The 24,188-nt window shown below is 46.1% G+C and overlaps 3 protein-coding genes across 9 annotated transcripts; 2 read left to right on the plus strand and 1 right to left on the minus strand.

Moving 5' to 3' along the window:
- Window positions 1-187: 187 nt before the first annotated feature.
- On the plus strand, window positions 188-5,443 carry LOC105683149 (mitochondrial uncoupling protein 2-like). Its single transcript, XM_012395536.2, has 6 exons — window positions 188-321; window positions 2,077-2,625; window positions 2,708-2,829; window positions 3,509-3,618; window positions 4,385-4,612; window positions 4,698-5,443. The coding sequence occupies exons 2-6, from the start codon at window positions 2,506-2,508 to the stop codon at window positions 5,081-5,083; spliced, it is 966 nt and encodes a 321-aa protein (XP_012250959.2). The 5' UTR covers window positions 188-321; window positions 2,077-2,505; the 3' UTR covers window positions 5,084-5,443.
- On the minus strand, window positions 5,444-23,560 carry LOC105683148 (cytosolic carboxypeptidase 1-like). Of its 6 annotated transcripts, XM_048657249.1 has the most exons (19): window positions 22,817-23,558; window positions 22,544-22,715; window positions 22,172-22,320; window positions 21,114-21,196; window positions 19,887-19,998; window positions 19,650-19,792; window positions 19,425-19,569; window positions 19,212-19,343; window positions 18,948-19,091; window positions 18,695-18,866; window positions 18,347-18,619; window positions 17,649-18,273; window positions 17,066-17,578; window positions 16,823-17,001; window positions 6,957-7,209; window positions 6,743-6,867; window positions 6,521-6,673; window positions 6,099-6,247; window positions 5,444-5,833 (listed from the first exon to the last, which is right to left on the minus strand). In XM_048657249.1, the coding sequence occupies exons 1-18, from the start codon at window positions 22,818-22,820 to the stop codon at window positions 6,136-6,138; spliced, it is 3,489 nt and encodes a 1,162-aa protein (XP_048513206.1). In that variant the 5' UTR covers window positions 22,821-23,558; the 3' UTR covers window positions 5,444-5,833; window positions 6,099-6,135. The 6 variants fall into 6 exon arrangements, with proteins under 6 accessions (XP_048513206.1, XP_048513202.1, XP_048513203.1 ...); XM_048657245.1 differs by having other exon boundaries at window positions 18,695-19,091; window positions 22,817-23,559; XM_048657246.1 differs by lacking the exon at window positions 6,099-6,247 and having other exon boundaries at window positions 18,695-19,091; window positions 22,817-23,560.
- Window positions 12,134-16,740, plus strand: LOC105683150. 2 transcript variants are annotated; one of them, XM_012395537.3, is made up of 4 exons: window positions 12,134-12,420; window positions 14,399-14,756; window positions 14,841-14,996; window positions 15,187-16,740. In XM_012395537.3, the coding sequence occupies exons 1-4, from the start codon at window positions 12,366-12,368 to the stop codon at window positions 15,869-15,871; spliced, it is 1,254 nt and encodes a 417-aa protein (XP_012250960.2). In that variant the 5' UTR covers window positions 12,134-12,365; the 3' UTR covers window positions 15,872-16,740. The 2 variants fall into 2 exon arrangements, with proteins under 2 accessions (XP_012250960.2, XP_020706413.1); XM_020850754.2 differs by having other exon boundaries at window positions 12,143-12,420; window positions 14,841-15,003; window positions 15,187-15,329.
- Window positions 23,561-24,188: the final 628 nt, after the last annotated feature.

Here is a 24,188-nt window from a genome sequence, read left to right on the forward strand (position 1 = left end):
CGTCAGGTATGCTTATCGGCGTGCGGTGGATGTATGAATTTTTGTGCGTATCGTGCATTTCACCGAATGCTATAAATTCCATGCTACAACCGCGATTACACGTGTAGGAACGGAACGAACGTTCTATTCTTCACTGGAGGATATCGATCCGCGCGCGGAAATACAGTGTCCCTTGTTAACGCCGAACGCAAGCACAAGGCACGTTATCTCATTGGTCGAAAGCGATCTGCGAGAATAGCTGATTGGTCGCGCCGACGATATAAGCAAGGGTATGAGCGAACGACGCATCAGTTGTGTTGTTCTTCACCCACTGTGAACTTGGTGAGTAAAATTTGCCATACGAAGAATAATCAAGCGGGTGAACAACAAGGGGTATTTTATTTTCAACCCTCGCGTTACCTTTCACTATTGGAAATCTATGGGGGTTGAAATCGCCGAGAACCGACCACTACGTCCACTGATACTCTTCGCAATTTCATCCGTTGACTTTACGATTTTTGTCGGTTACGGGGGTGGAAACGAATGAAAAAAACTTGAGGCATGGAGGGCAGAGGAATGCAACATATCACGTTACCCTGCGTTACATCTGCGAATTGTTCGCTCGTTCAAATCTTGGATTGATTCATTTTTCGGGACATTATCGGAATGAGATAAATCGAGATAAGTGCTCTCCGTTATCCGCAGGATGCGCGAGCACCGCGAATCCTTTTTCCCCTCTCATTCGTCTGATGAGAACGACTCGTATTTATTTTACCCGATTAGGAGAATATGATCGAACGAAAAGAAAAATTGCTCCGGCATTCTCACACACTAGATTCTCCTAGACTAATCGCGAGACACATTCGAAATTCGAAGCCGCGCCTACGATTTTGTCAATTATGCGTACGAAATGAACTTTCCCCTCACAATAAGAATCATTTTCCGGCGTTACTTTCTTTGCGAGCAATTCAGAGCCTTGTATCTGATCATATGGAAGGGTGACGAAAGAGTGTTTACATAAAACGTCAAAGGTTACCGTTTGCCATATTATAGGTGTCAACCTTCGGGCTCGATGAATAAAACATAAAAGGAAACGCTGACGAACAACGAACCGCTGGATATTAATTCGACACGTCGGCTCGAATGGTGACGATTTTTATTCAAGACCTGATAAAAAAAAATTTCAATTAAGCAAAAGATGGCTAGTTTTTTTCCGTAGCTGTTCAAAGGTGAACGAACACGTCGGTGCCGATTTCTATATGCAAAGTTAAAATGCGTCACATGGCAATGACCAGAACAGTAAGTCGTAATCAATTGATATTCGAAGAATTTTTTTCTCATGCCCGATCAAAATTCGTTTCAAGCGGATTCCGATGCGTGTAAATTATTCGTTGAAAACGTTCGTTTCAATCGGACGGCAGTTGATTCAAAATTGCGGATCACCTCACAATTGTACGAAGGAAAGCGAGCACCGTCAGTAACACGCGGAATCATACCGTTAAGCTGACTCGGTACAAATTCAACGCGTTCCAAAGTGCGTAGTCGTGTAAATACAAACCCCGGAAACGGACTTTGTATTATACACAATACGTATGGGTATTTTCAATCAGAAATTGTTCGTTTTATGCGCAGTAGTTTTCTTGAAAATTGGATTCATCGCAATCTCAGCCCTGCGTGCGTGATAATTTTTGCGCCTGTAATGGGAACGACGACGCGGACGCTCCGAGAGCGATCGGGTTCGTTGTCTGGAATCGGAGGATGTTTTAGCCAATTTTTACCACTAGATACAAACTGAATGGATTGACGCATAGAATTGTCTTTTATCCGATCTGTAGTTCCTTCCCCACCCCTCTGCCGGGAGCGCGTGAATCTCGCGTTTTTAGAACAGCGTTTGTAATCAACAGCTGACATGATGCGATAACCACAGTACCCGAAAATTAGATCTTTGCGTTGACGCATATCGCGCAAGGTGTTCAACGACAGTTGCAAAAAAAATAGCGACACGATCACCTGTGGTGAAAAAGTGAAATATGTATTCCTCGGTATACTAATCTCTCGTACGATGATCAGGATTATCACCTTTTTTCTCATCAACAGGAGAATAGTATGTACAAGGAACTTTACAACAAGGAAGTGAAGCACGATCGCCCGAGGTCAGAGGGGCTGCACGCCTATCCGGACCATTTTATGGAATCAGAGCTGAAAAGCTTTTAACTTGAAAGACAAATAAAAAAGAATACCGTCATTAATGGGAGTTTGAAGATTTCGTCCTAGACGAGGACTTGTAAATACTGTAAATAAGCGTCAATTTAGCGTTACTTCACCGACACCTATACATACATTCACCCACGCAACACGCACTTCATGTTTTCGGTTGGGTTATCGGAAGAAAAAAACCAAAAATCATTGGAACGATAATTTGCACATTTGTTCGTTCGCTCGTCCTCCAAGCATATCATTGACGTTATCGCAATCAACGAACCGAATTGACGGAAAAACAAGAATAGAACAAGAGCAACGACGAAAATGAAACCCGACGCGAAGAATGACATGTCCCTTGGGATGAAATTGATAACGGCTGGAACTGCTGCGTGCATAGCAGATCTGGCTACATTTCCTCTCGACACGACCAAAGTTAGAATGCAGGTAAAATTCAAAATATCTTCAAAATTGTTTCATCGAATGTCTGAAATCACCTTGGTCGCTTATTCTTGGATTTGGCTTTTAGATCGCTGGCGAAGGACGACAAATTCTTTTAGCCTCGACCGGAGGTCCAGTTCTCGCAATGAGAGAGACTCGTTCAGGATTACTTCAGACAATGGGAAATATCATAAGAACCGAAGGAGCAAGGTACGATTTTATGAGATGTAAATTCAACCGACTGCCAGCCGTGAACCGATTCCCATAGTCGGACGTTCGTTCGAGCCGGTTACGAGCGTAGTTATATTGTCGCTCTTCTTTTTCCACCATCATGTTTCTTTTATTTCCGGATTCGTTTGATCTAATTAGCTCTCATATGCGTTGACCGGTCCGACCGGTCAACTAGCTACACGCGGTTAGAATTAATTTGTTTACCAGTTTGACCTTTCCAGAATTATTGAGAGAAGAGAAAAAATAACGAGCGAGCGTAGTTTAGAGAAAAATTTGTAACAGAAATTAAGTAATACGATGAAAAGTACATACGCGATCGAGATTTCCAAGTAATGCAATGGATACTTGCTCTTTTTCGATTCAACGCGAGTTCGTTTCGTCTCGCTTGTAAATTTCAACTATCCCGCCTGGTCGCGATTGGAGTCATTGGGGAGATATTGACGAAGCATCGTCTACCTCTCAGAAATCCTACCGCGGACCAGCGCGGTATGGTCCGCGAATGTAGAAATTCATTGGGGAAGAGAAGAAGGAATAACAGTAGATGATAACCCGATATGAAATAAAGTGTGTCTATCTCGTAAGTATGTGATGAATACGAGCGCACGTAGTGCGAATTTCCACGAGTTCGGAGCGTCAGTTTGAGCGAGGGTGGTTACAGGAGCCTGTACGGGGGTCTTTCCGCGGGTCTGCAGCGACAGATGTGTTTTGCAAGTGTTCGATTGGGCCTCTACGACACCGTCAAGTCTCTCTACGCTGGAATCATCGACGGTACTTCAAAAACAAACAATTCACATAACGTAATTGATTAACTAATCGTAAATGCATCGTGATGACGAACGTGTGAATTAACTCTAATTATACATTTCGATACATTTTCGCGATTGAGAAACTCTCTTGCTCACGTGGAGCGGATTCGGTCAGCATTTTGTAGAGGTGCTTTCGGGTTCTGGTGTAAGTTGAGAAAGCGTTCTTTCTCTTCTCTTTTTTTCCAACCAATTCTGCTGAACTCGGTTCGTATTCTAACGCCTTTCATTCATGCTTGTGCACGGTTCACGCGACGACAGAACTTTAAAGACAACCCTCGCGAGTCGTTCTCAAGTCACCGGCGAAAGCACCTCTTTGCTATACGTATGCACACGGGCTTTCGCCTCTTATCTTGTTAATCCTTGGAATGCATGAAAAATACGTACGTACGTACAAGGTACATATGGCGATGAAACTAATGTAGAAGCAAAGGACGTGTACATTTGAAAAAAAAAAAGGAAGGAAAAATGAAGAAAGTCAATTCATAGTCACAGACTTGAGATATTCGACAAAGGTCGCGAACAAATGCATCGTCATCGTCATCATCGTCATCGTCATCGTCATCGTCATCATCATCGTCATCATCATCACGATTCAACGAACGAATGAAAGAATAGAGACGCTATGATTCTTCATTTGTCATTTCGTCATAATTCGAATCGGCGGTGGGATACTTCCGCGCGAGAAAATACCTTGCATGTAATGAAGTAATTGGTTTTATCTTCCGCAGGTAAGAACAGCGGCGGCAGAGGCGACTCGCTTAATATCGGTACTCGTGTTGCTGCTGGTATAACTACGGGAGCTCTTGCGGTTATTTTTGCTCAGCCGACCGACGTCGTCAAAGTTCGATTGCAGGCGGGAAACATGGGAAGATCATCTGGCCAGACTAGATACACCTCGACACTTCAGGCTTACAGGAATATTGCGATCAACGAAGGAACGAAGGGCTTGTGGAAAGGTCGGTTATTTTTAACCGAAATTTATCAAGCGTAAAAAAAAAAGAAGATAATCACCAAATAAAATATGCCTTCTCAAAATCGCAGGTACATTCCCGAACATATCGCGTAACGCGATCGTAAACGTTGCCGAGATTGTCTGCTACGATATAATAAAGGACATGATCTTACAATCGGGTATGCTGAGGGACGGTATTCCCTGTCACTTGACAGCCGCTACGGTGGCAGGGCTTTGCACAACATTGGCTGCCAGTCCGGTCGACGTCGTCAAAACGCGTTACATGAACAGCGCGCCCGGAGAATATAAAGGAGCATTGGACACCGCTGTACGAATGTTCGCTCAGGAAGGACCCCTTGCCTTTTACAAAGGATTCGTACCCAGCTTCGCTAGATTAGTTTCCTGGAACATCGTTCTCTGGGTCACGTACGAACAGATTAAAATCCAGGTCCATCAATTCGGGAAAAGGGATTGAATATCCCCACTTTTCTATCCACTCCGTTTCAGTTTCGATAAGCATGATTAATTTGAGAACTGAAGGAATTCGTCGCACGATTTTTTTTGTTCAATGAAACTTTATAATTCCCGATCGAGGCATCGTGACGTGAAAATTTTATTAGCGCCCGAAAGCTATGATTCATGGCTTGACGAAGAAAATAATTGTCAGATCATTCGATCATTTGTACAATACGGTATATCGCCTGTTATAAATTGTATTTATTAATTTACCTTGCAACAAATCCACTTCATATCAACTCTGTGTGTGTTTTTGCATCGTTGGTCGTAAGCTTTCGCCTTAGGTCCATAACAGTTGAAATAAAATAACGTCACAAACCTCGATTCCACTCATTTATTACCTCACCCTTTTCCCCACAGAGTCTCTTGAAGATTCAACGTCAGCGATCCGAAAATTGTTTGCGGAGAATCAAGTTGAACACCACGAAATGGATATCGCAGCCAGATTAATGGGTATCAAGTGTAATATTCTCAAGATATACATCCGTGTGTATCGACGTGGTACGGACATTCGTATTTAGGGAATATTGCCGATGGATATTCGCAGCTTGATCAGGGGATGAAGAAGTAGGGTGCACCAGTCAGGCCAGGCGTCGTTGAATCGGTCTAATCGTCGAATCGATCGGACTCATCCGAATCAAAACTTGATGTAATTTCGTCGGCAACGCATCTTTGTTCTCGGCCGCCATCCTTCGAACCCGTTGACATTCTGGAAAATAAAGTCAGTGTGCAACCGCGCCAGATTCTGATCTCCTGCACCTGATTCCGATAAATAAAAAAAAAGACGAGGAGAAATCTTGTCAATCGGTTAATCTGTTATTCGCTTCGACATAGTAGGTATCTGATATCTGATGAGCGTAAAAGTTAATTTGAGGATCGAGGTGTTCGTCGTTAGGTAGCGATGTATTAAAACGAGCATGCCGGTGACGGGCAAAATGACGAAGAGGGAGAAGAGAGAATCAAACAAATCTTGCCTTGATCTCGATTCGACCGAATCGCAAAATATCGCTGCTAAGGGATTCCCATAATATGTTGCTTAGCCTGTTTATCCTGAATGCATTTTTGCGGCTTCCTCGCTGCTTTCAGAATACATTTCAAAGGACAACAAGATTCCATTTCCGATCTGCGTCCAAGCAAATGTCACGGGTGACAAAGGTATAGTTATTCAAATGAATGAGTGAAACGCGACAATAATTGAGAGAAAAAAAAAAAACAAGAAAACAAGAAAACATTGGAACAATCGTCATCCTGGGTTTCCTCTCTTCCGAATCTCAATGAAGTTCCTCTCGATCGTTATCCAATATACATATCACATACACATACGTATCAGTTATTAGAATACCCGAAAGCCTGCGGCTTCTCGAACATCCATTTCACACGGAATTATTACACTCACTTGTCAACTGTCCATCCTTCGCCAGCTTCCTTCATCATCGACAGAGCTTGACAAAAATCGCGACCGATTTCTTTCAGATGTTCAGTGTCGAGATGAAACCCGGCCAAGGCCCCCTGATCGCACCCACAAAAACTGCTCTCCATTGTGTAGCTCCTTTAACAATCACCGGTTGGTTTGATTTTCCGAATACACGTATAGAAGAAGTGGAAACATTATCCTGACCTGGACACTCCCAATTGACGCCATACGGCGACTCTGGCGGTCGATTCCTTACTTCTTTCTACCTTGAAGGAGCACAAAGGTAGCGCGAATGCCGAACAAGTCTTTTGCATCAGGTGCGGAAGCATCTGTAGAAAATTTATTCAAATAATGTTCGACCGATTTGAAATCGATTGAAAAAGATCGCGAGCAAGCCTGATTTTCATCCGTTTCGTACCAAATACTGTACGGGATCGTCAGTCTTTGCTCTGTCGGCTGCGCTCCATGAACCAGATTGAGAGCAGCCGAACAAGAAGACATTTTTTCTACGGGAATGCCCGTGGTAATCAACGAAGACCTGAGGTGGATTCCGGATCACTCTTGTGCAATATTCCATGAGTCCTTTGGTATGAAATATAACAGGATGTAATACCGGATGAGGATCGCTCCATCTTCTATTGAGATCCTCGTTCGTTAAACCGTGCCGATTGCTGCAAACAGATTATTACGTGGATAGGTGGGGATCCGGACGATATCACCGTGATAATCGGTTCTCCGAATTGTAATTTTGTACGCTCTTATTTCACGAAGGAATCGCAGTCCAGCGGAACGCGATGCCGATGAGGTCGTCAACCGCAATAATAAACAGACTCCGAAGCGCAGATCCCGCAACGCGGTAACACCGTGTAATGACTTTTTTTGTTTTTTGTTTCAATTTTTCATTTCCGACGTCCCGATGGAAATGCAGCGATTTGTCGACGACAAGCGGCCCGAAAAAATCATCGGAGACTGCAGCGGCGCGGCGTCGTTTAAGGATTCATATGTAGTTGCAAGGATATTTCCGGCGGCCGGAAATCGACCCGCAGGAAGTGAGGAGACCACGTCTCTTGCATGCCAATAGCTGCGATGGAATATTGTAGCGATGATCGCTGTAGGCGTGCCTACGCAAGTTACGCGGTAGTCTTACAAAAGTTCGAATCTCTTTTTGATCGGTTCTACGATCGGTAGGAAGCGATACGCGATCCATTCGGAGAGGAAAGGGTTCTCAAACGGGCCCACCGAGATATCGCGTCGTCAGCTCGGAGGGCGGGACGAGAGGAACGGGGAAAAATCGCAATCTGTTCCGGATCCCGGTGCAGTTGAGAAGACGGTCTATCGTTACTATAGTCGTTGTTGTTGTTACGCGGATTGTTTGTTAATTTTTTTGTCAAATTTATATCGCGGAAAGTCGCGTCGTTCGTCTCGGTCGACGATTTCCAGACAATTCGATCGATTCAACGACTGACCGTTAGAAATCGTCGCGAGTCTAGTTGGAAATATCCGAGTCCGTCTTCCGAGTATAATAGAGTTCATTGTCTTTGATCGGACGATTCGTCGCCGCGAGCGAGATACACGAGTACCGTTATCGTTGTAACGCCGAAGGCTATTTCCTCCGCTGTCAAGCTTACGAGGCGACTATCAATTCGACATTTCGACCGGTCCGAAAGTATATGACCGGCGAGGGCAATTGGAAGTATCGAGGTATCAAATTTGCCTGGACGGTTATCACCGTGCTTTCGTCAACGGTAGAGGTACGGGTCCGCTTTATAGGCCCTCGAATCGGCACTCTCTGCATCTCGTGGCGACGACCAGAGAGAATCGCTGATCGATCGCTCGCGAATTAAGAAAATCAGCGGACAATGGTTGCCGGCAAGGGGCGCGCTGAAATTAAGTTCGACGACCGACGCGGTTATCGTTATCCAACGGAAAGTAAAAAGTAGGGAGACGACGACCGCGGTTATTCGCGAGTAATTAGCGAGTGGCTAGGTAGATCCGTTCGCGAGGAACGGCCGCCTTTTCGCATCGAATCGACATCGCGCCTCTTCGGTGCGCGAGGCGCGATGTCAATGACTCGGTCGGCAGGAGCCTTGACCGGCAAGATGTCTCTTGGGCACCGACTGAGAAATGGTCTATAGACCGGAGACCGCAGCTGTTGTGCACGATTACTCGACGTTCCTTGCCGATTGGTCCGAGTAATTTCTCCGTCCTCGAGTATCTTGGCGGTAAAGATTGATAGGAATTAATCTAGTTTGGTTTTGTTCGGAGATTAACGCGATTGACGCCAATCGGTGGTCAGCGACAGCTTCTCGTTGTCGGATACGTCGAACGGCCGACAGAATTACGAGGTGCTGCGGACGAGCGGTTTTTTCGTTCGGATTCATCGCCGCGGTTTCGTCGCTGAAGCAAAATCGGAGGACGAAAAAGGCGGGTGTGATGAATGGAGAGTCACGCCGGTTGGGGGTTTTGAGGAGCGTGAAGACCACGAAGGCACACGCGAGAGCGAAACACTTGCCAAATTGGGCACAAAGACCCGTGACAAACCGAACGAAATATAATTAACGAACGCCGCGGAGTGTTTCTTTCATTCCCTCATCTTCCATTCGACGCTCTCGCATTTTATTTCACCGTTTCGTTTTCTGATCGATCAGAGACGACTCGAACGGAGCTGAGTCGGGACTTTGAAGAGATACGAACGGTTGCGCGTTTATTTCCAAGCACTTCCACGCGGACGGAGTCAACGAATAGGAGTACCGTCGCGTCGGACCGATTAAAAAATCGACTCCGATCACGCGGCTGACCGTTCAGAAAGATGTTGAAAAGTCCGCACCCTTCCCAGCGCTCGGAGATCCCCGGCGCACCGAATTCAATGCCATGCGTCGATGTAGCGATTAAAACTTGTACGCCAAGTCTGCGATTGTCGAGAGGTTGAAATTCGAGGTGAGAAAGAGAAATGATCGGTCGGGGGTGAGTCGGACGAAACGGAATTCCGTTATTGTTATCGTTGTGAAAAACATCGCCATCGACTTGTACCATTTCGTTTTGTTATTCAGTCGGCATTTGCCGCCGAGCACTTACTAATTTCGTCATTGTCACTCGTTAGTTGGGATTCCACCCAACATACACGTATCTATGGGCATGCATAAGCGGACGTATACCACCGTGTTCCTCCCGAGCTTATTCTTTTGTTCGTTCGACTCCGCAGATGCTGTCGCAGAGAAAAGAGGACCGAGAGTCGGAGTAGGTGGCTCGTAGAGCCGACTTGTGACCGAATGAGTAAAAAATGAGAGTGAGAAAACAAAGGGAGAGAAAAGAAGGGAACGTGGGCAACGGATGACGGGCCATGAAAGACCACCGTTTCATGGCAAAGTTCCTCGATTTAACGTTCGGCTTACGGGGTCCCGTATAGGTCTCGCGTGTCTTAGAAGTTCAGGGCTACAGGTCAGACTCCGACGTACGTACGTATAGGTGGAAAGCACAATGTCAGAGAGTCCCGAGAAGCTATAATAATCCAACCGGTGCCCGGAGGGGGCATCGAGGAGCCGAAGCGGAGGCAGAATAAGTATGGGGTGAAAAAGGTAAGGACTCCACCGGCGAAGAAACCGAGGAACGAACGGAGGGACGAAGGCGCGTAGAGATCGGCAGAGCACGAAGATCGAACGGCAAAACGGAAAGCTATTCTAAATATAGAACTGATGCAAACTCGTGGAAATTTTTAACGACTCTTTAATTATCCACGCGAAACAAGTCCGAGGCGACGTACCGTGCAGGATACGCCGCGGGAGGACCTCGACAAAAATCGCCCTCGCTAACTCCCGGACAAAGACTCGAATCGTAGATCCAACGACGTCAATTGTACGGAAAAATTGTAGGTACAACGCGTCGCTCGAGTCCTTAATTCTCGCACGGGGATAGCGTTATTGGAAAGGCTCGACTTTTTAGCGCAACGCAGGGAGGATTAGGCGAAGGAGGCCGTCTCCAACTTCCAACTTCCACCTAGACATTGCAGCGTACGTATACGTGGTACGATCCTACCAGAGATATACGGACGAGCAACGGTGTATCCGAATAAATTTTGTATCAATGATAATTGGGGGGGAGGGGGGGGGGGGGGGGGGGGGAGAAATCAAAACAAAACGTATAGGCAAGAGATGTGCGAAGAAGACGAGAATCGGAGTCGTTAAACCCTAGAAAAACCTGCTCTGCAGTTAGGCGCGGTGAAAAAAGAACCGTTAAATTTTTCTTTATCAATCCTGATAATTAACGGTCTCCGGCCCTACGTGACAGAAATTGCGCAATGCGATATTTCTCACCATCCGATTGGCTCGTTTGCCACGGCGATCGGGTGGGCGAGTCGTATGCGATTTGTGAAATTCCACGGGAGAAAGGGTCGGCCGGAGGCGGTTCGCAGAGTTTTGCGTTGCAGCCCGCGAACGAGGATCCGTCTATCATAGAATCCTTGGCAATCGGCTGTCCGACATTGGGAATCGAGCGGTGAATAACGATCGCTTGGGTACGTCTCGAAGAGACCTTGAGATGAGGATCACTGGTGTTCTAGGCTCATCCCGGAGTTCGACGGGCCCCCGGGGCCCTATGCCTGGATACGTGCGCACGAAGGAGGATAGCTGCCGAGCCGCGTCTTTCGTCTTTCGTCTTTCGTATTTTGCCGTCCGCCAACGGGCAACGGGCAACAGGGAACGTTGAGACCTCGAGAATTTATCCACAGGCGCCGGCTGTACGTATAGGTTCCCCTGCAGCATCGGAACTTGGATCAGGACACGGAGGCGCACAGGTATATCTTGAAATAGACCTGGCCAAGAATCGAACAGCGGCAGCACGAAGAGCTCGTCGAGCGCGTTTTTGCACTCTTCCCCCTTTTATTTTTCCTTGTATTTTATTTTGCAAAAACAAAGTACTCGCCGCACTTGGTATAAATATATATATACCGGTAAGGCGGCACGGGCAGGAGCGTCGAGCTGGTCGCAGGAGACGCGATGAGAAGTTGCTTTTCTAGCTGCCGCCCTTTCCGATTCCCCCCTCACCTTCCCCGCCGACACGACCCCAACAGACATGCCCCCTGGACCTCTTTCGCCGTCCGTGAGAGTCGCGCGGAGGCTCGCGGTCTCCACCGTTGAATATCCTTCATAGCCACCTTTTATCCAAACGATCTGGCGAGCTTCTGTGGCGAACTCGCCGGTTCTTATCCCCGCGATATCGCGCGTCGGTTGTATTCGCTTACGCGGAGGGAACGTATACCTACGTGCGAAGAAGGAATGCGCGTCACACACCGGTCACGACGCTGCAACTCTAGCAACCTCTTCTGCGGGGCGTAACGAGCCGTCTCCCGTCGGGGGGACAACGAAAAATATTCAGCGAAAAGACGAGGGAACGACGAATCCAAGGTGAACGGATTCCGAGTCGAACCCGCGAGTCTACGGGAGTTTCCCCGACGCGGAACCGCGCAGCTGCGATCGAAACATCCACGGGGTTGAGCTCGGGGTATTCGGGGGTGCGTTGGCATTCCGGTGATCCATGGGCGTTTTGTTTTTTTTTCTGTTTTTTCTTTCGACGAGTGCGGAGATGTATTTATTCTAATTTTAACTAGCACGGTGTTGCATCGTGAATCATCATAGCCGGAGGACGATCCCCACCACCCCGGTCGTCGAGCGTGGCGGCATCGAGCCGACGGAGGACTCTTAAGAGGACCGTCGACGCAGCGCTACGCCAGTTCGACGACGCGACCCTAACAACAACCGTCCCATCCTAAGTTTTGCGTGGGAAAATTTCAATACCGGAAATCTATTTGGAGAAAAAAAAAACAATTCACGAGATGAAGATCGCCCTACTGCTCGTAGCCGCTGCTGCCGCTGCTCTCTGTACAACAGGTCAGTAATAGTACATCGAACAAACTACGAATAGGATTTGTCCCGTAGATCGTCGGAGATATATTTAGATGCGGGGTGAAATCAAAGATATATTTCTCTTTTATAATTGGGAGCGACCGCTGAATCGGGAAGACGAAAAAGAAAAAGGTCCTTCGATCGCGCCCTGGTTTTTCTTTACCTCCCCCCCGACGAAGGGAACGTATCGAATCGACGTACCGGTGAACGCGGCGTGTTGAACTCGCAAGGCTGTACGTGACCGCTTATTTTTTTTCGCCCAGGAAGTACGCGCTTACACGAACAATCGGATTAAATTGGAGATATCGTGATTTCTCAATGTCCCGCATCACTCCTAATTACTTAGAATTGGGCATTGCGAGCCACCGTTGCCGGTCCGCCGACTACGCGTTCGAAGGGATCGTTGAGTTGGCGAACAAGATTCGAGTCCGAAATACCGAAATAATGCAGTACCACGTCCGCATCGGACATTCGAAGTATTCGTACGCGGAATAGAGGGAGAGACGACGTTGCGAAAAATAAGCGAAAAGCCGGAGGAGAGAAAGGGCGTCGGAGGAGTCTAATCAAATACGAGTTGCAGGGGTCTCGCGGCGATTGCAAGCGAGGACGCGAGCGTTGTTTTACTCGCGCGTTGCTCGAACGCCGGGCGAGCAGTCGTTGACTCAAGGTCATCGGGTCATTTACCACCTGCCCTACCTGTTTCAAGATCTACGGGCTCGAGAACTCTCTCCCGCATTTATACCTACAGACTCGAGTCGCATATCTGCCCCCGGGGAACGCTACGCATCGGGGTCTCCGGGAGGCGCATCCTCCTCTTTCGCTTTTTATTCGAATCAATCGCATTTTTCGATGCCCGATTGAATTTTTCTTCTTTTATCGAACGGACTGTACTCGACGGATCGTTGTCGGTGTCGTTATCGTTACCACCCTGCGGTACGATCGGTAATTCGTCAAATTTGTTCGTATTCGGCAGACCGTTGGGATCTGGAATTTCGAATCCACGCGTAACATGGTCGATCTTAGGCGTATACGAGGTTCAACGGTGGGTTACGAAGTGACGTTTTCAAATACCGTCGGGTGTTTTACGTCCGATGTACAGCTGCGACCTCGTTGAACGAATTGGAGTCAATGAAACGTGAACGAGTCCGTTACGTTACGAAGCAAGCGTATAACCGTATGCACGAAACACTCGCGATCGGAGCACAAGTTCAACGAAACAATTAATCGTACAAGTGTTGTACGCGTGTGAACGTAAAAAGGACTCGTCGCACCTAAGCTTCGTCGACGGTGAACGATTGAGAAAATAAATGAAACGAGGACGAATAACATGGAGATTAATTATTATTGCGAGCGAGCACGTTCGGTGTCGCGAATCACGTCACTTCGTTACAACGGTTCGACGACTCGGTCGATCGGCGAGAAATTGTAGATCATTGAAATGCAGGGTGCGCAAAGTGTTTAACGTATGAGGCAGCGTGCGATATCGCCGGAAGTGACGTACACCCGGAAACAATCACGATTGATCATCGCGGTCGTGTGACTCTATCTATACGTAGGCACCTCCGATGCGGTATTTGCTCAGCTATTGGTAATATTCATTTCCGCGGCGAGGCGAGGGCGACGAAGAAAGAGACCCGGGACTTGGTCGCGGGTCGTACTTTTTTAAGTAAACACGTGCGTTTCGTGTGTACGCGGTACGCACGTGCGACGGTCATTCGTAAAGACTGCCGAGGATGCGGCGTGAATACGTTGGAAAAATATTCAACACCCGAGACTGGGGGGCAGAGACCGATCTGGGCATCGGGAGGCCCGGAAAATTTATTTCTCATTTTAGTCTCGCGTGTTTCCTGTCGTTCTCTCGCGCGCACCGCACAGCTTTCACCCCCTCGCAGGTGTTGCCGCCGGATACCGTCGTACACGTTCACCAATCATATTTCCCCTGCATTCCATTCATTTGTTACAGCGCAAAGAATCACGACGATTCAACTCGACGGCGTGCAGTATTACGTGTCCAGGATGAACCCGTACAGTCTCGAATTGAACTATTTTCTGGCCTATCAGTACTGCCGATCTTTGGGTCTCCAATTGATATCGTTTGAGACCAAAGAGAAGGCCGACACGATGACGCAATATCTGCAGAATGCCGGATACACGAAATTCGACTTCTGGACGTCTGGGAATAAACTCGGCACCGATATGTTCCTGTGGATGAGCACCGGGTTGCCCTTCAACGCGACCTTCGACTACATGAAAAAACTCCCCGGACGCAGCGAGACCGACGTACCCCGAGGAACCGAACCCCAGAGAATAGCGAGAGAGAGGTGAGGGACGGGGAGTTTGTTTATTTTTTTTACTTTTTCCTATTTTCGATCGTATTTTCGTTCATTTCGACGTTCGTTTTACAGCGGCGAGAGCGGGAGCGTCGATGGATGCGTATCCATGAAAGCACCGACTTTGGAATGGGTAGCCGAGGACTGTACCGTATTCAAAGATTTCATCTGCGAACAAACGAGATGCTATTACTACAACTACGGCAGCATTCCAGTCTCGGCGACACAGGGGTAAGAGGTGAGACATGTATTTAGATACAAGAAAAGAAATTGAAATCAAACACCCGTACACCCGATGGGGACTCGTTGCGTTTTCGCACAGAGCTCGTCGGACGGTGGTGCATCGACGACGAATTGTTGAGAAATGATTATCCGAAGATTTCGCGAACAAGTTTTTCTGATCAGCTCGTTTGGTCCTCAGCAATCGTCGGCCATATCTCACGACCACCACTGACGCTAGTTCGGTCGTGGAAGAAGAAAACGAAGACAAAGCATCCACGGACGACAACGCTTCAACATCGGACGACAAATATCAAGAAAAAGTGTCCGAAGATCCTATCGTAAACAGACTGGTAACCGCTGTTCCCGCTTCCGCGTCAGCCTCCGTTACCGCGAGCGCAACGGAAGCCGAATCCCCGATAACCATCGAACGTAATGAAAATTTGGAAACATCAGGCGAGGGTGAACAGGGCGAAGGGGACGACGTGATTGCATTGGCCGAGAAACACGCGGCGCCCGAAAATATCCCCGACATCACCAGCTTGTTCGCAACTAGGAAAGATTCCGTATTCGACGGACTCGAAACGCGCGAGGTTCGCCCGATCCTAGCAAATTCCGCGGTTCAAACGGTACGGGAAAATTACAACGATTACGAGACGGCGGAAACCGGATTGCCGGATAACGCTTTGGAAGACGCCCACACCGTCGGACCGTACGACGACACGCGGCACGATTACGTCAACGATCAACCTGCCCAGGAGGAACCCGAAGCACCGCTGCAGCGGGACGACGATACCAGCACCATTCTACCGGAAGCGGAACCAGCGTACAGGTACAATATCAAAGTCCGCTCAAATGGAAAAGTATTAGATCCTCCGTCCAACTAGCAAAAGTTGTAGTTTTAGGGATTTCAATGATTCTTTGTCGATTAAAAAGAAATAGAAAAAAAGCCCTCGACAAAGAAAGGGAAGTGAAAATTAATGGAAACTGTATATGTTTAAGTACGTGAAAAAGACGAAACGATTTTAGCTATTAGGGTTGTTTAAGCGTGTATAATCCGTTAATCATTTGTCTTTGATTTTCAATAATAGTAACGTTGGATTAAATTGAAGACGGCGATACGCGTCGATGTCGCGGTTGTCAGACGCGAATATGACAGAGTTATCATTTTCCGTCCAGAAGACGGGGAATGTGAAACAGCCGCGTTTCACCGTGTCGGTTCGCCGGTCTTCTATTAACTTTTTTGCAATTTCAATGTCGACTGTAAATGTTTCGATCGGTTGCTCGAGGATTTTTCATCAGCCTCCGAAAGAAAAACTCCCCGACACACGATGGGGGTAATTATTACACATAGAATAAGTGGTACGATAGATCCGGTAATGGTCTAAAAATCTCCGACGACCGATGGCAATTGCAGTCTGAAGAATGTGACGGTCCATCGTACGTGTTTATCGTCGAATCATACGTTTGCAAGACAGACGTTATTGTCTGCAACGAGAAGAGATTTGATCCGATCGTAAATTGCGGCGAGACGTCTCCGTCATCCGAACGTATCGTTCGATCAATCGTAAGGTTATAGATTAAATTAAGTTCGCCCCGATAAATTTTCTGGACTCTGTCGAGACAACCTCATTACGCACAACGCAATCGATTTGCGTACCTACATTATTGTAATATTGTACGTACCTATCACCGATGCGAGTGAGAAATTTGTATGACTGAAAATCAATAAAGGTATTACTACATTTTCTACGCGGCCAAGACTATTTTTACAATTTCGAACCCACGACCGACGAAGAAGAAGGAGATCGCACACGCTTCGAAATTCGCCTACTTACCACCCATTGACGACACCCTCGATGTTCAACATCGGAACAACCTTGAAAACGTAATCGTCTCTCAGGCTATTGGCGTAGATCGAATTCCCGATAAGTGCTTCCAGGGTGCCGTGCATAACCCAAGATGCGTTGCTCTCACCCGGATGAACTCTCGAACTGAGGAAAATTATCTTCCGCTTCTGAAAGATCAAGAGATGACGTTCGTTGGAAAAATTGTTGGCTTTGTTCGGGCGTTCCGATTACCTGTATAGGGTTGCTTTTGGAATCCGGAGCGGTAATGGTCAGCAGAGGATTTTGGTTTCCATTCAGGGTATCGCAGAGCGATTCGGCACGGAAATAAATACTCGATGATTGCAGTTTTCTCGACCACCTCCAAATATTCGCCATCAGTTGACTGTAGGTGTATGGAAAATGGTATGCCAGGTAACAGACGTCGTACGAATGTTGAAATGTTACGGTGAACGATGTTGTGTAGTAATTTTTCTCTTTGCCCGGTCTCCGGTAGCAATTTCTGTAATAGCAAATATCCGTTCCCGTTCTCACCCACCCGGCTCTGCCGAGTTGTGCTTCTTTCACGCTGAACAAAATTGGCTGCATTCCAAAATTGAACTGCGAATTCGCTTTCTCGCAGTTTATTATGTTAAACGTGTAGGGAACATTTGACTCCATGTTCGAGACCTCGAAATAAAACCACTGGTGCCTAGAAATGCCGTTGACGTCCGGCGTCAAAATCAGATCGTACTCGCTGGAGCCAATCTACAAGGGAAACGGTCCGATTTTTATGGTACAGGTAAAAACCGCCGCTCGATCACACTCATATGTTCACCTGTACAGCTTTTCTCAAGTTTCCACTTTCGAACCGAGACTCGAACTGCAACTGTTTGGATTCGCTGGATCGTTTCCCGACCCTTTTTTCATCCCGGTTGCAGAGAAGACGCTGAGGTGCTCCAACGCCGCTTTGAACCGAAAAACTAACAGCGACCTGATCAAAGTCGTAACACGTCTCTTGCATCAGAGTCCCGGGGTGAAGCCCCCGATCGACGCAGGTCAGTAATTTGGATCGACATACTTTTCGATCTTTGCCGTTCAGCGGCGCAGCCTTGCCCAGACCACAGCCGCCTACCAAATCTGGATAGGCAACCTTGAGGAAAGTTATAACGCTTTTCACCGTACTCGCCACAGTACAGTAAGCGTGTTGTTCGCTCACGTGAGGCGACATATTCTCAAATGTTTTCAACCCATCGACGACACCCGCTTGTCCGCTTTTGTTCGATCCATTTTCCACTGTTTTGCCGGGGCCTTCTGCCAAGTTCGTTTTCATTTTACTTGACTTAGGGATCAGATTGCCCGGAGAATCGCCGCTGGATTCGTTCGACGCTTCAGGGGCTGTCCCGGCGGACGCGGTCAGCTGAACTTGAAGGCTACCGAATTCGCGAAAAAAGGATTTGTACCTGGAAGCGAATTCGTTACGAGGCATCCCGTTGAGATCGATTCAAAAATAAGGCCGGACAGCGTTCAACTTACGCGACAAGATCCTCTTCGGATCTCTGGGAACTCGTAACGTCGGCGAAGAATTTGGATTCCTCGTTCTCGTCGGGGCGGTTGTTGATTTGTTTCCGTCTCGGTTTGCACGAGTTATCTTCGCTCTCGTCGTCGTCGTCGTCGTCGTCGTCGTCGCAGGACCCGATATCGCTGCACAATCTACCTAGGGAGGCGACGCTGTTCATCTGACTGTCGGCGTCGCTCTCGCTTTCCACGCTATTCGTGATCCGAACTTTCGGTTCCGGCAAAACGAATCTGGTGAAAAATTCTATTCAGGATTCGGAGGATTCGTGTGAAGTATCTCCGTTCGCACGGTTTCGCATGGATTACCTGACGGGCGACATTTCCGGGACTGGAAGTTCCTTTTTCTCGAGGCATTGATTTAATATACCGCATACCCGTGACAGCAAACAGTCGTACGGTTTATCTTCGGGGCAGTTTGTACAAAAACGGTGCAAAAGCTGGAGACCTCCGTTCGCCTTTATGGCTTTTCTTCCTGATTCTGTATACCCGTGAAAATGACAAAATACACGTGCCCGTACGAATATGAAAAACTCTATAAAAATTGTCGCCTGCGACTTACTAATCACGCAGATATGTTGTAACGTATTCAGACAATAACTGGAAATTTTCAGCCGATTCGGACCGTCGAATCGTTCCCACCTTTCGAACATTCTCATCAAGAGATTGACGAGACCAATTCTAACAAATTTCGTACAGCATAATTCTGAAATAACACGAGACTATGAAGTATTCATACGATATTACAGAAGAACCAAAAATAAATAATCCAAGATCGAGAATCGATATTTCGTAAACGGATGATCTCGTCACTTCGTTAACGTACTGCTGACCGTAAAATGTTTAAAACATTCGAGCAATATCCTCAGTTTAATGTGGGGCGAGTAGCCGACGCAGACAAATGTCTTCTCCAACGTATAGACGATTCCATCTTTTACCAATACCTGAAGAGTCAACGCTGAAACGAGTCAAAGACAATGGGAAATCTTCAGTCATTATGGCTCGTCCGCTTTGGCGGGGTCGGTCATTTTGAACTTACAATTTTTCGCCAGACTTTTTATCATAAGCAACAATGGAAACAACATTTTCCCGTGATTGTAGTTGAGCTTCAATAACGAGTGGAACATTTTCGTTCCATTGAGCAGTCTCACTTTGGTTGAAAATTTTTGATCTTTTTGGGAAACCTAACGAACAGATACAAGACAGACATTTGGGTTCTAAGTCGACTGATCTTCCTTCGCGATCTTTCCACTTTCGAATTCACCTGTCCCAAAATCCACACTATTTCGTGCATCAAAACCTCCGTCACAATGGCTTCTCTGTGTTGCAAGGCACCCAGCAAGCGTATCAAAACTTGCGTACCACCCAAGTTTATTAGTTGCGAAACAGCCAGCTTGCTGTTGTTCCCTGCAAAAATCAGGATCTTTGTCAAGTTATCCGCAAGACTGTCGGTGAAGGTCGACGGTTCAGCTTCACCGCAACCGCCGCTCATTCCTCTTACTAATTGTATTCCGGTTTTTGCATCCCTTAGATTTTGTCTTGCCAATTCTCGGCGATATACATTCGTGGAGAATTCCAGCTATACTGCAGTTGACGATGTGGTCTTTGCAACTCTGTGAAATACCGATAAAACACATTTATGTGAAACGTTTCACTAGAAAACGCCTAGAAGACATGCAAGCCAAATGCCGGAGGGAATCGATCCGAAGAAAGCTGTGCCGCGCGGTGGGCGTTAAATTTCCACCAGAATCGGAATCGCCTCTCCGTGTAAATGACTAGCTTTTCGAGAGGGAACTCATAATACTCTTTTCGAAGCGAGGAAATCGGTCGCGAGTTCAAATATATCCGCGGCCAGCGCTGGAACGTGCAACAGTTTATCGAGGAACGTTGGAGGTTCTATCATTGACCGACGCTGTAGGACGAAGTGCTCGGCACGAAGGTGCACACGTCGAAATGCGGATGCGAATACAAAACTGCTGACATGATGTCGACGTGCTCGATTTGTCGCTTTAACGGGGTTACTTCGATCATTTCCGAAGATCGTACCGTTCGCGGAGTGTCGGAAATTGAATAAAATTCATTTCCGGGATGGTAACCGATACGCAGAGAATGTTCTGCAATCGCGTGCCACGATAACCTGTCGTGAAAACGAGGACGAATTCGATAAACTGAAATGTGTATCCCAGAAAATTATCATCGATCGCGCCAACTTCTGCGACGACGAGTCTCGAGGGATCGTTTTTTTTTTTTCAAACGCCGAGCAAACTGCTCAGCATGTACAGGGAATTTTCTCTGCGGCAATTTTTGAAATTAACAGTTCACGAAAAGACCGCATTTAATAATCGATCTCTGCGAAAAGTATGTAGATGTTACGGTTTATTTTTAGACGAGGGTTCATTGCGCCGGTTTATGAATCTGACTGTGCAAAACGCGACTCGTTGTAAACGAAAAGGGTTCAATAGTTACCAGTTTTTCGTTTCACGAGTTTCGTGAAGTTTTTGGAAACTTTGCTCAATCCTCATTTTATACGATGCTCTGATTTTACACGATTCTTGAATAGCGTAGGTTGACGCCATCGAGCATTGATAAAATTAATTTGCACGAATTTGATATCGTCTAACATTTCCCGAATCGAGTGCCAAAATTTTACGATATTTCTGAATTAAGGATTCAGCAGGGGTGATTCTTTAAAACGCACGTAGCTAATAGGAAAGGTGATCTGAATTACCTCCAAAATTCTCACAAATATTTCGATAATGTTCAAGTTCTTTCGCCACAGCTTTTCCAAGATTCTTTCTCTAGTCCGCCGATCTGTAAACATCATTGAACTGCTTTGTTATGGTCACCAATGACAATTCTCGAAAAAAAAGAATTATGCAATTAATTCAATCTCGGCTCAAAACTCAGGCCCACGGAGATAAGAAAATTTGACACTTATTAAAGGGAAATAATACGATAGCGATTTTGAATGGATGACCCCTTGAAATAATGGGTTGTTATAAATTTATAATACATATTAAATTGCCGCTTAGCGACAACCAATTTTAGCAACGACCTGACACACTGCCAGACTCATAGATTTCTGGATTTTCGCCAGGATCTAATCTGTCAGGATTACAAAATCATTACGTAACAAAAAAGACACACGTATTACTGTTCGGTACGCGAGTTTTTTTGTTTGTTTTTTTTCCATCTCTTTTTCTTTTTCTTATAATACAAGATTTTACGCAAATAAACTAGCACAGATGGGTCATTATTCGGGAAAAACACTAATTTCACTGTCTCGATGTGGGGCCGAGTACGCCGGAATAAAATCGAGGTCTAAGAAAAATGATAATGAGCAAAACGCTCTTCTCACATTATCTTTAGTCGGTTCAACTCACGAACAGCTGTTATATAAAGATATCTAATCGTGGAAAAGGTAATAAAACGAAAACTATAGAAAATAAAAAACTCACACCTCATTTCCGGAATGAGTTTAGTTTAGTTTTGAATAGGAGCAAGAAAAAAAAAGATCGTCCCGGTTTTTGAACAGTACAAACGTTCGTTAAGCACGCTGTGTGGCGAGTGTGTGGTGAATCGCTCAAGTTTACTTGTTTACCCAATTTTTTTACACCCCCCAATTTTTGACAGTCAAGTTTCGTGTCTATTGCCAATTATAATTCCACATCTCGCGTGCAAGATTTCAATGACAGTGTCGATGGAAGAGAAATGTTGCAACTGAAGGAAGAAGAAGAACTCGAATAGTAAGGAATACAAAATATCGTTTCGCGTTTCAATTCATACCCGGGGACGTGACTCGTCCGTGAATTTTTCCGGCAATCGATCGCAAAGTTTCCACACCTTCCTGGGGCTTGAAGGAACCTATTCTTAACTTTTCAATTAGAGCGTCGTCTATCGCCTCCTCCATGGTTTTGTTGGTGGCAAGCGGTACGCTACAAAAAATTATTCAAGTTTAGCATCGAGTGAACAACTTTCTGGAGTTGTCGATGAAGCAAAGTCAAATATAAATGAACAACTTCGAGCAGAGGACAGCATCAAAGCGTTTATCTACGAATTACGCTTCCCATATCAGGTTACTCGGCGAGTGAAATGAGCGACAGAATGGTCCCGACCATAATCTAACGCCGGTGTAAATAGAAAGCATGAATGAAAGACCTTTGACATTTTGCCAATATTGACTTCATGGTTTTATTACGGACGTTGGTATATCGGTGAAGTTCGTGACGTATATTACACACCCACGGTGGTGTAATAATTTCTACGTCGATACACATGGATCGAGCTTCAAATCCACTTCTCAACTTCCAGTGTATGAAACTGCGCCGATCTTGGAACGCGGGACGAGTATAAATTATGAAAAATTAACAGAAAATTTCAAAAATTAAACGATCGAGATTTCACTTTTTATCATTAAAAACCGATATTTACTCATTCGAAGCGACGTCCTCCGGTTCGTTGTCTTCGGTGAACTCCATGAATTCCATCATCGGGTGAAGATTTTCTTTGTTCACCGTGCCGTTGCTAGATCCATTGTCTCCGATTTCCTTCATATTTTCAGCCCCTGCCCCGCCCCGCAATCACTAAACAACACAAATATCTGCGCCTGCTCGAATTTTTCGAACTCGTGCAACTGGAAAATCGCCGCGGTTTTCGCGTATGGCGCTGTTCTGACACGTGCGGGAGGATGGATTGAATAAAAGACGAGAATAAATTCCCGAGTAACCTTCGCAAACCGAACTGACTTCGTTCACGGAAGACTTCGGGGCGCGGTTCTCCAAGACCTAGTTCGTATATTGCTCATCATATGTCCCCCCGATAAAATACAACTACGGAAAATACCACGTATACGGATTTTGCTATTTATGTCTTACGGCGAAAACCAGTTAAGTACTTTTGTTGGTGAACAATGCATCGACCCGTCGAAATAACTGATCCATGATGTTCAATTTTGCTACTTGGAGGGAAATGAAAAATAAATGAAACGAAAGAGAATCGGCGACGGGAATGGATGATTCGACGATGCCGAGAGGTCTTCTTTTTCTTCCTTTTTTTTTTTTTTGTTCACTCGACTATGAGCGTGCCTGATTTTATATTATTGGATTTGAAATTAATAACGAAAGCTAGGGAATCACACCACGACCCTCACGCCTCCTCGGCCAGAGGCGGTTTGACGTTTCGTGCTGCCAAAACTATGTATAAATCCCGAACTGCACACGCGGGCCGGTATTGACTATTATTAGAATTCCTTCTTCCAAAAATTATCACTTTTTCTAGCCGCATTTTGCATCCACATCCGCGCGATCATTTTGTCGCCGCGTGTGCTGTGAATTCAACATCAAGGGCTGCTGCGGAGTAAAAAATTTTTAATCAGCTCATTCTCGTCTATTTTGAAAAGTTGTTATCACCACGGAACCGCAGTAGTCGGTTAGTAAATTATTTCACCCATTGTATAAATGCAATGGCTACGTAACTTACCTAAAATAATTCTGAAATGAAATTTTTCCCCCTCTGATATAATAATCTTGAACAGAATTTTGCCAGTTTTGAGTTCACAGATTTACCAAATTGATATGACATTGCACGCTTCGTAAAACGATTCCATTTTACCTCAAGAGATACGGTCTGACGTTACATTATTTGTTTCGCCTCTGCAGCAGGTGAACGTTTTGCGAAACGTTTGGCAAACTTACAATACGCTATTCGAAAAAATACAGATGCGCTCGCAATCGGAGTCAAATGTACCTACGGAGTAATGATTCGAAGTACGGGGCATTGGGAAAAATCACACGTTCCTTTTTGG

This window comes from Athalia rosae, chromosome 6 (genome assembly GCF_917208135.1).
Source record: "Athalia rosae chromosome 6, iyAthRosa1.1, whole genome shotgun sequence".
In the NCBI taxonomy this organism is placed as follows: domain Eukaryota; kingdom Metazoa; phylum Arthropoda; class Insecta; order Hymenoptera; family Athaliidae; genus Athalia; species Athalia rosae.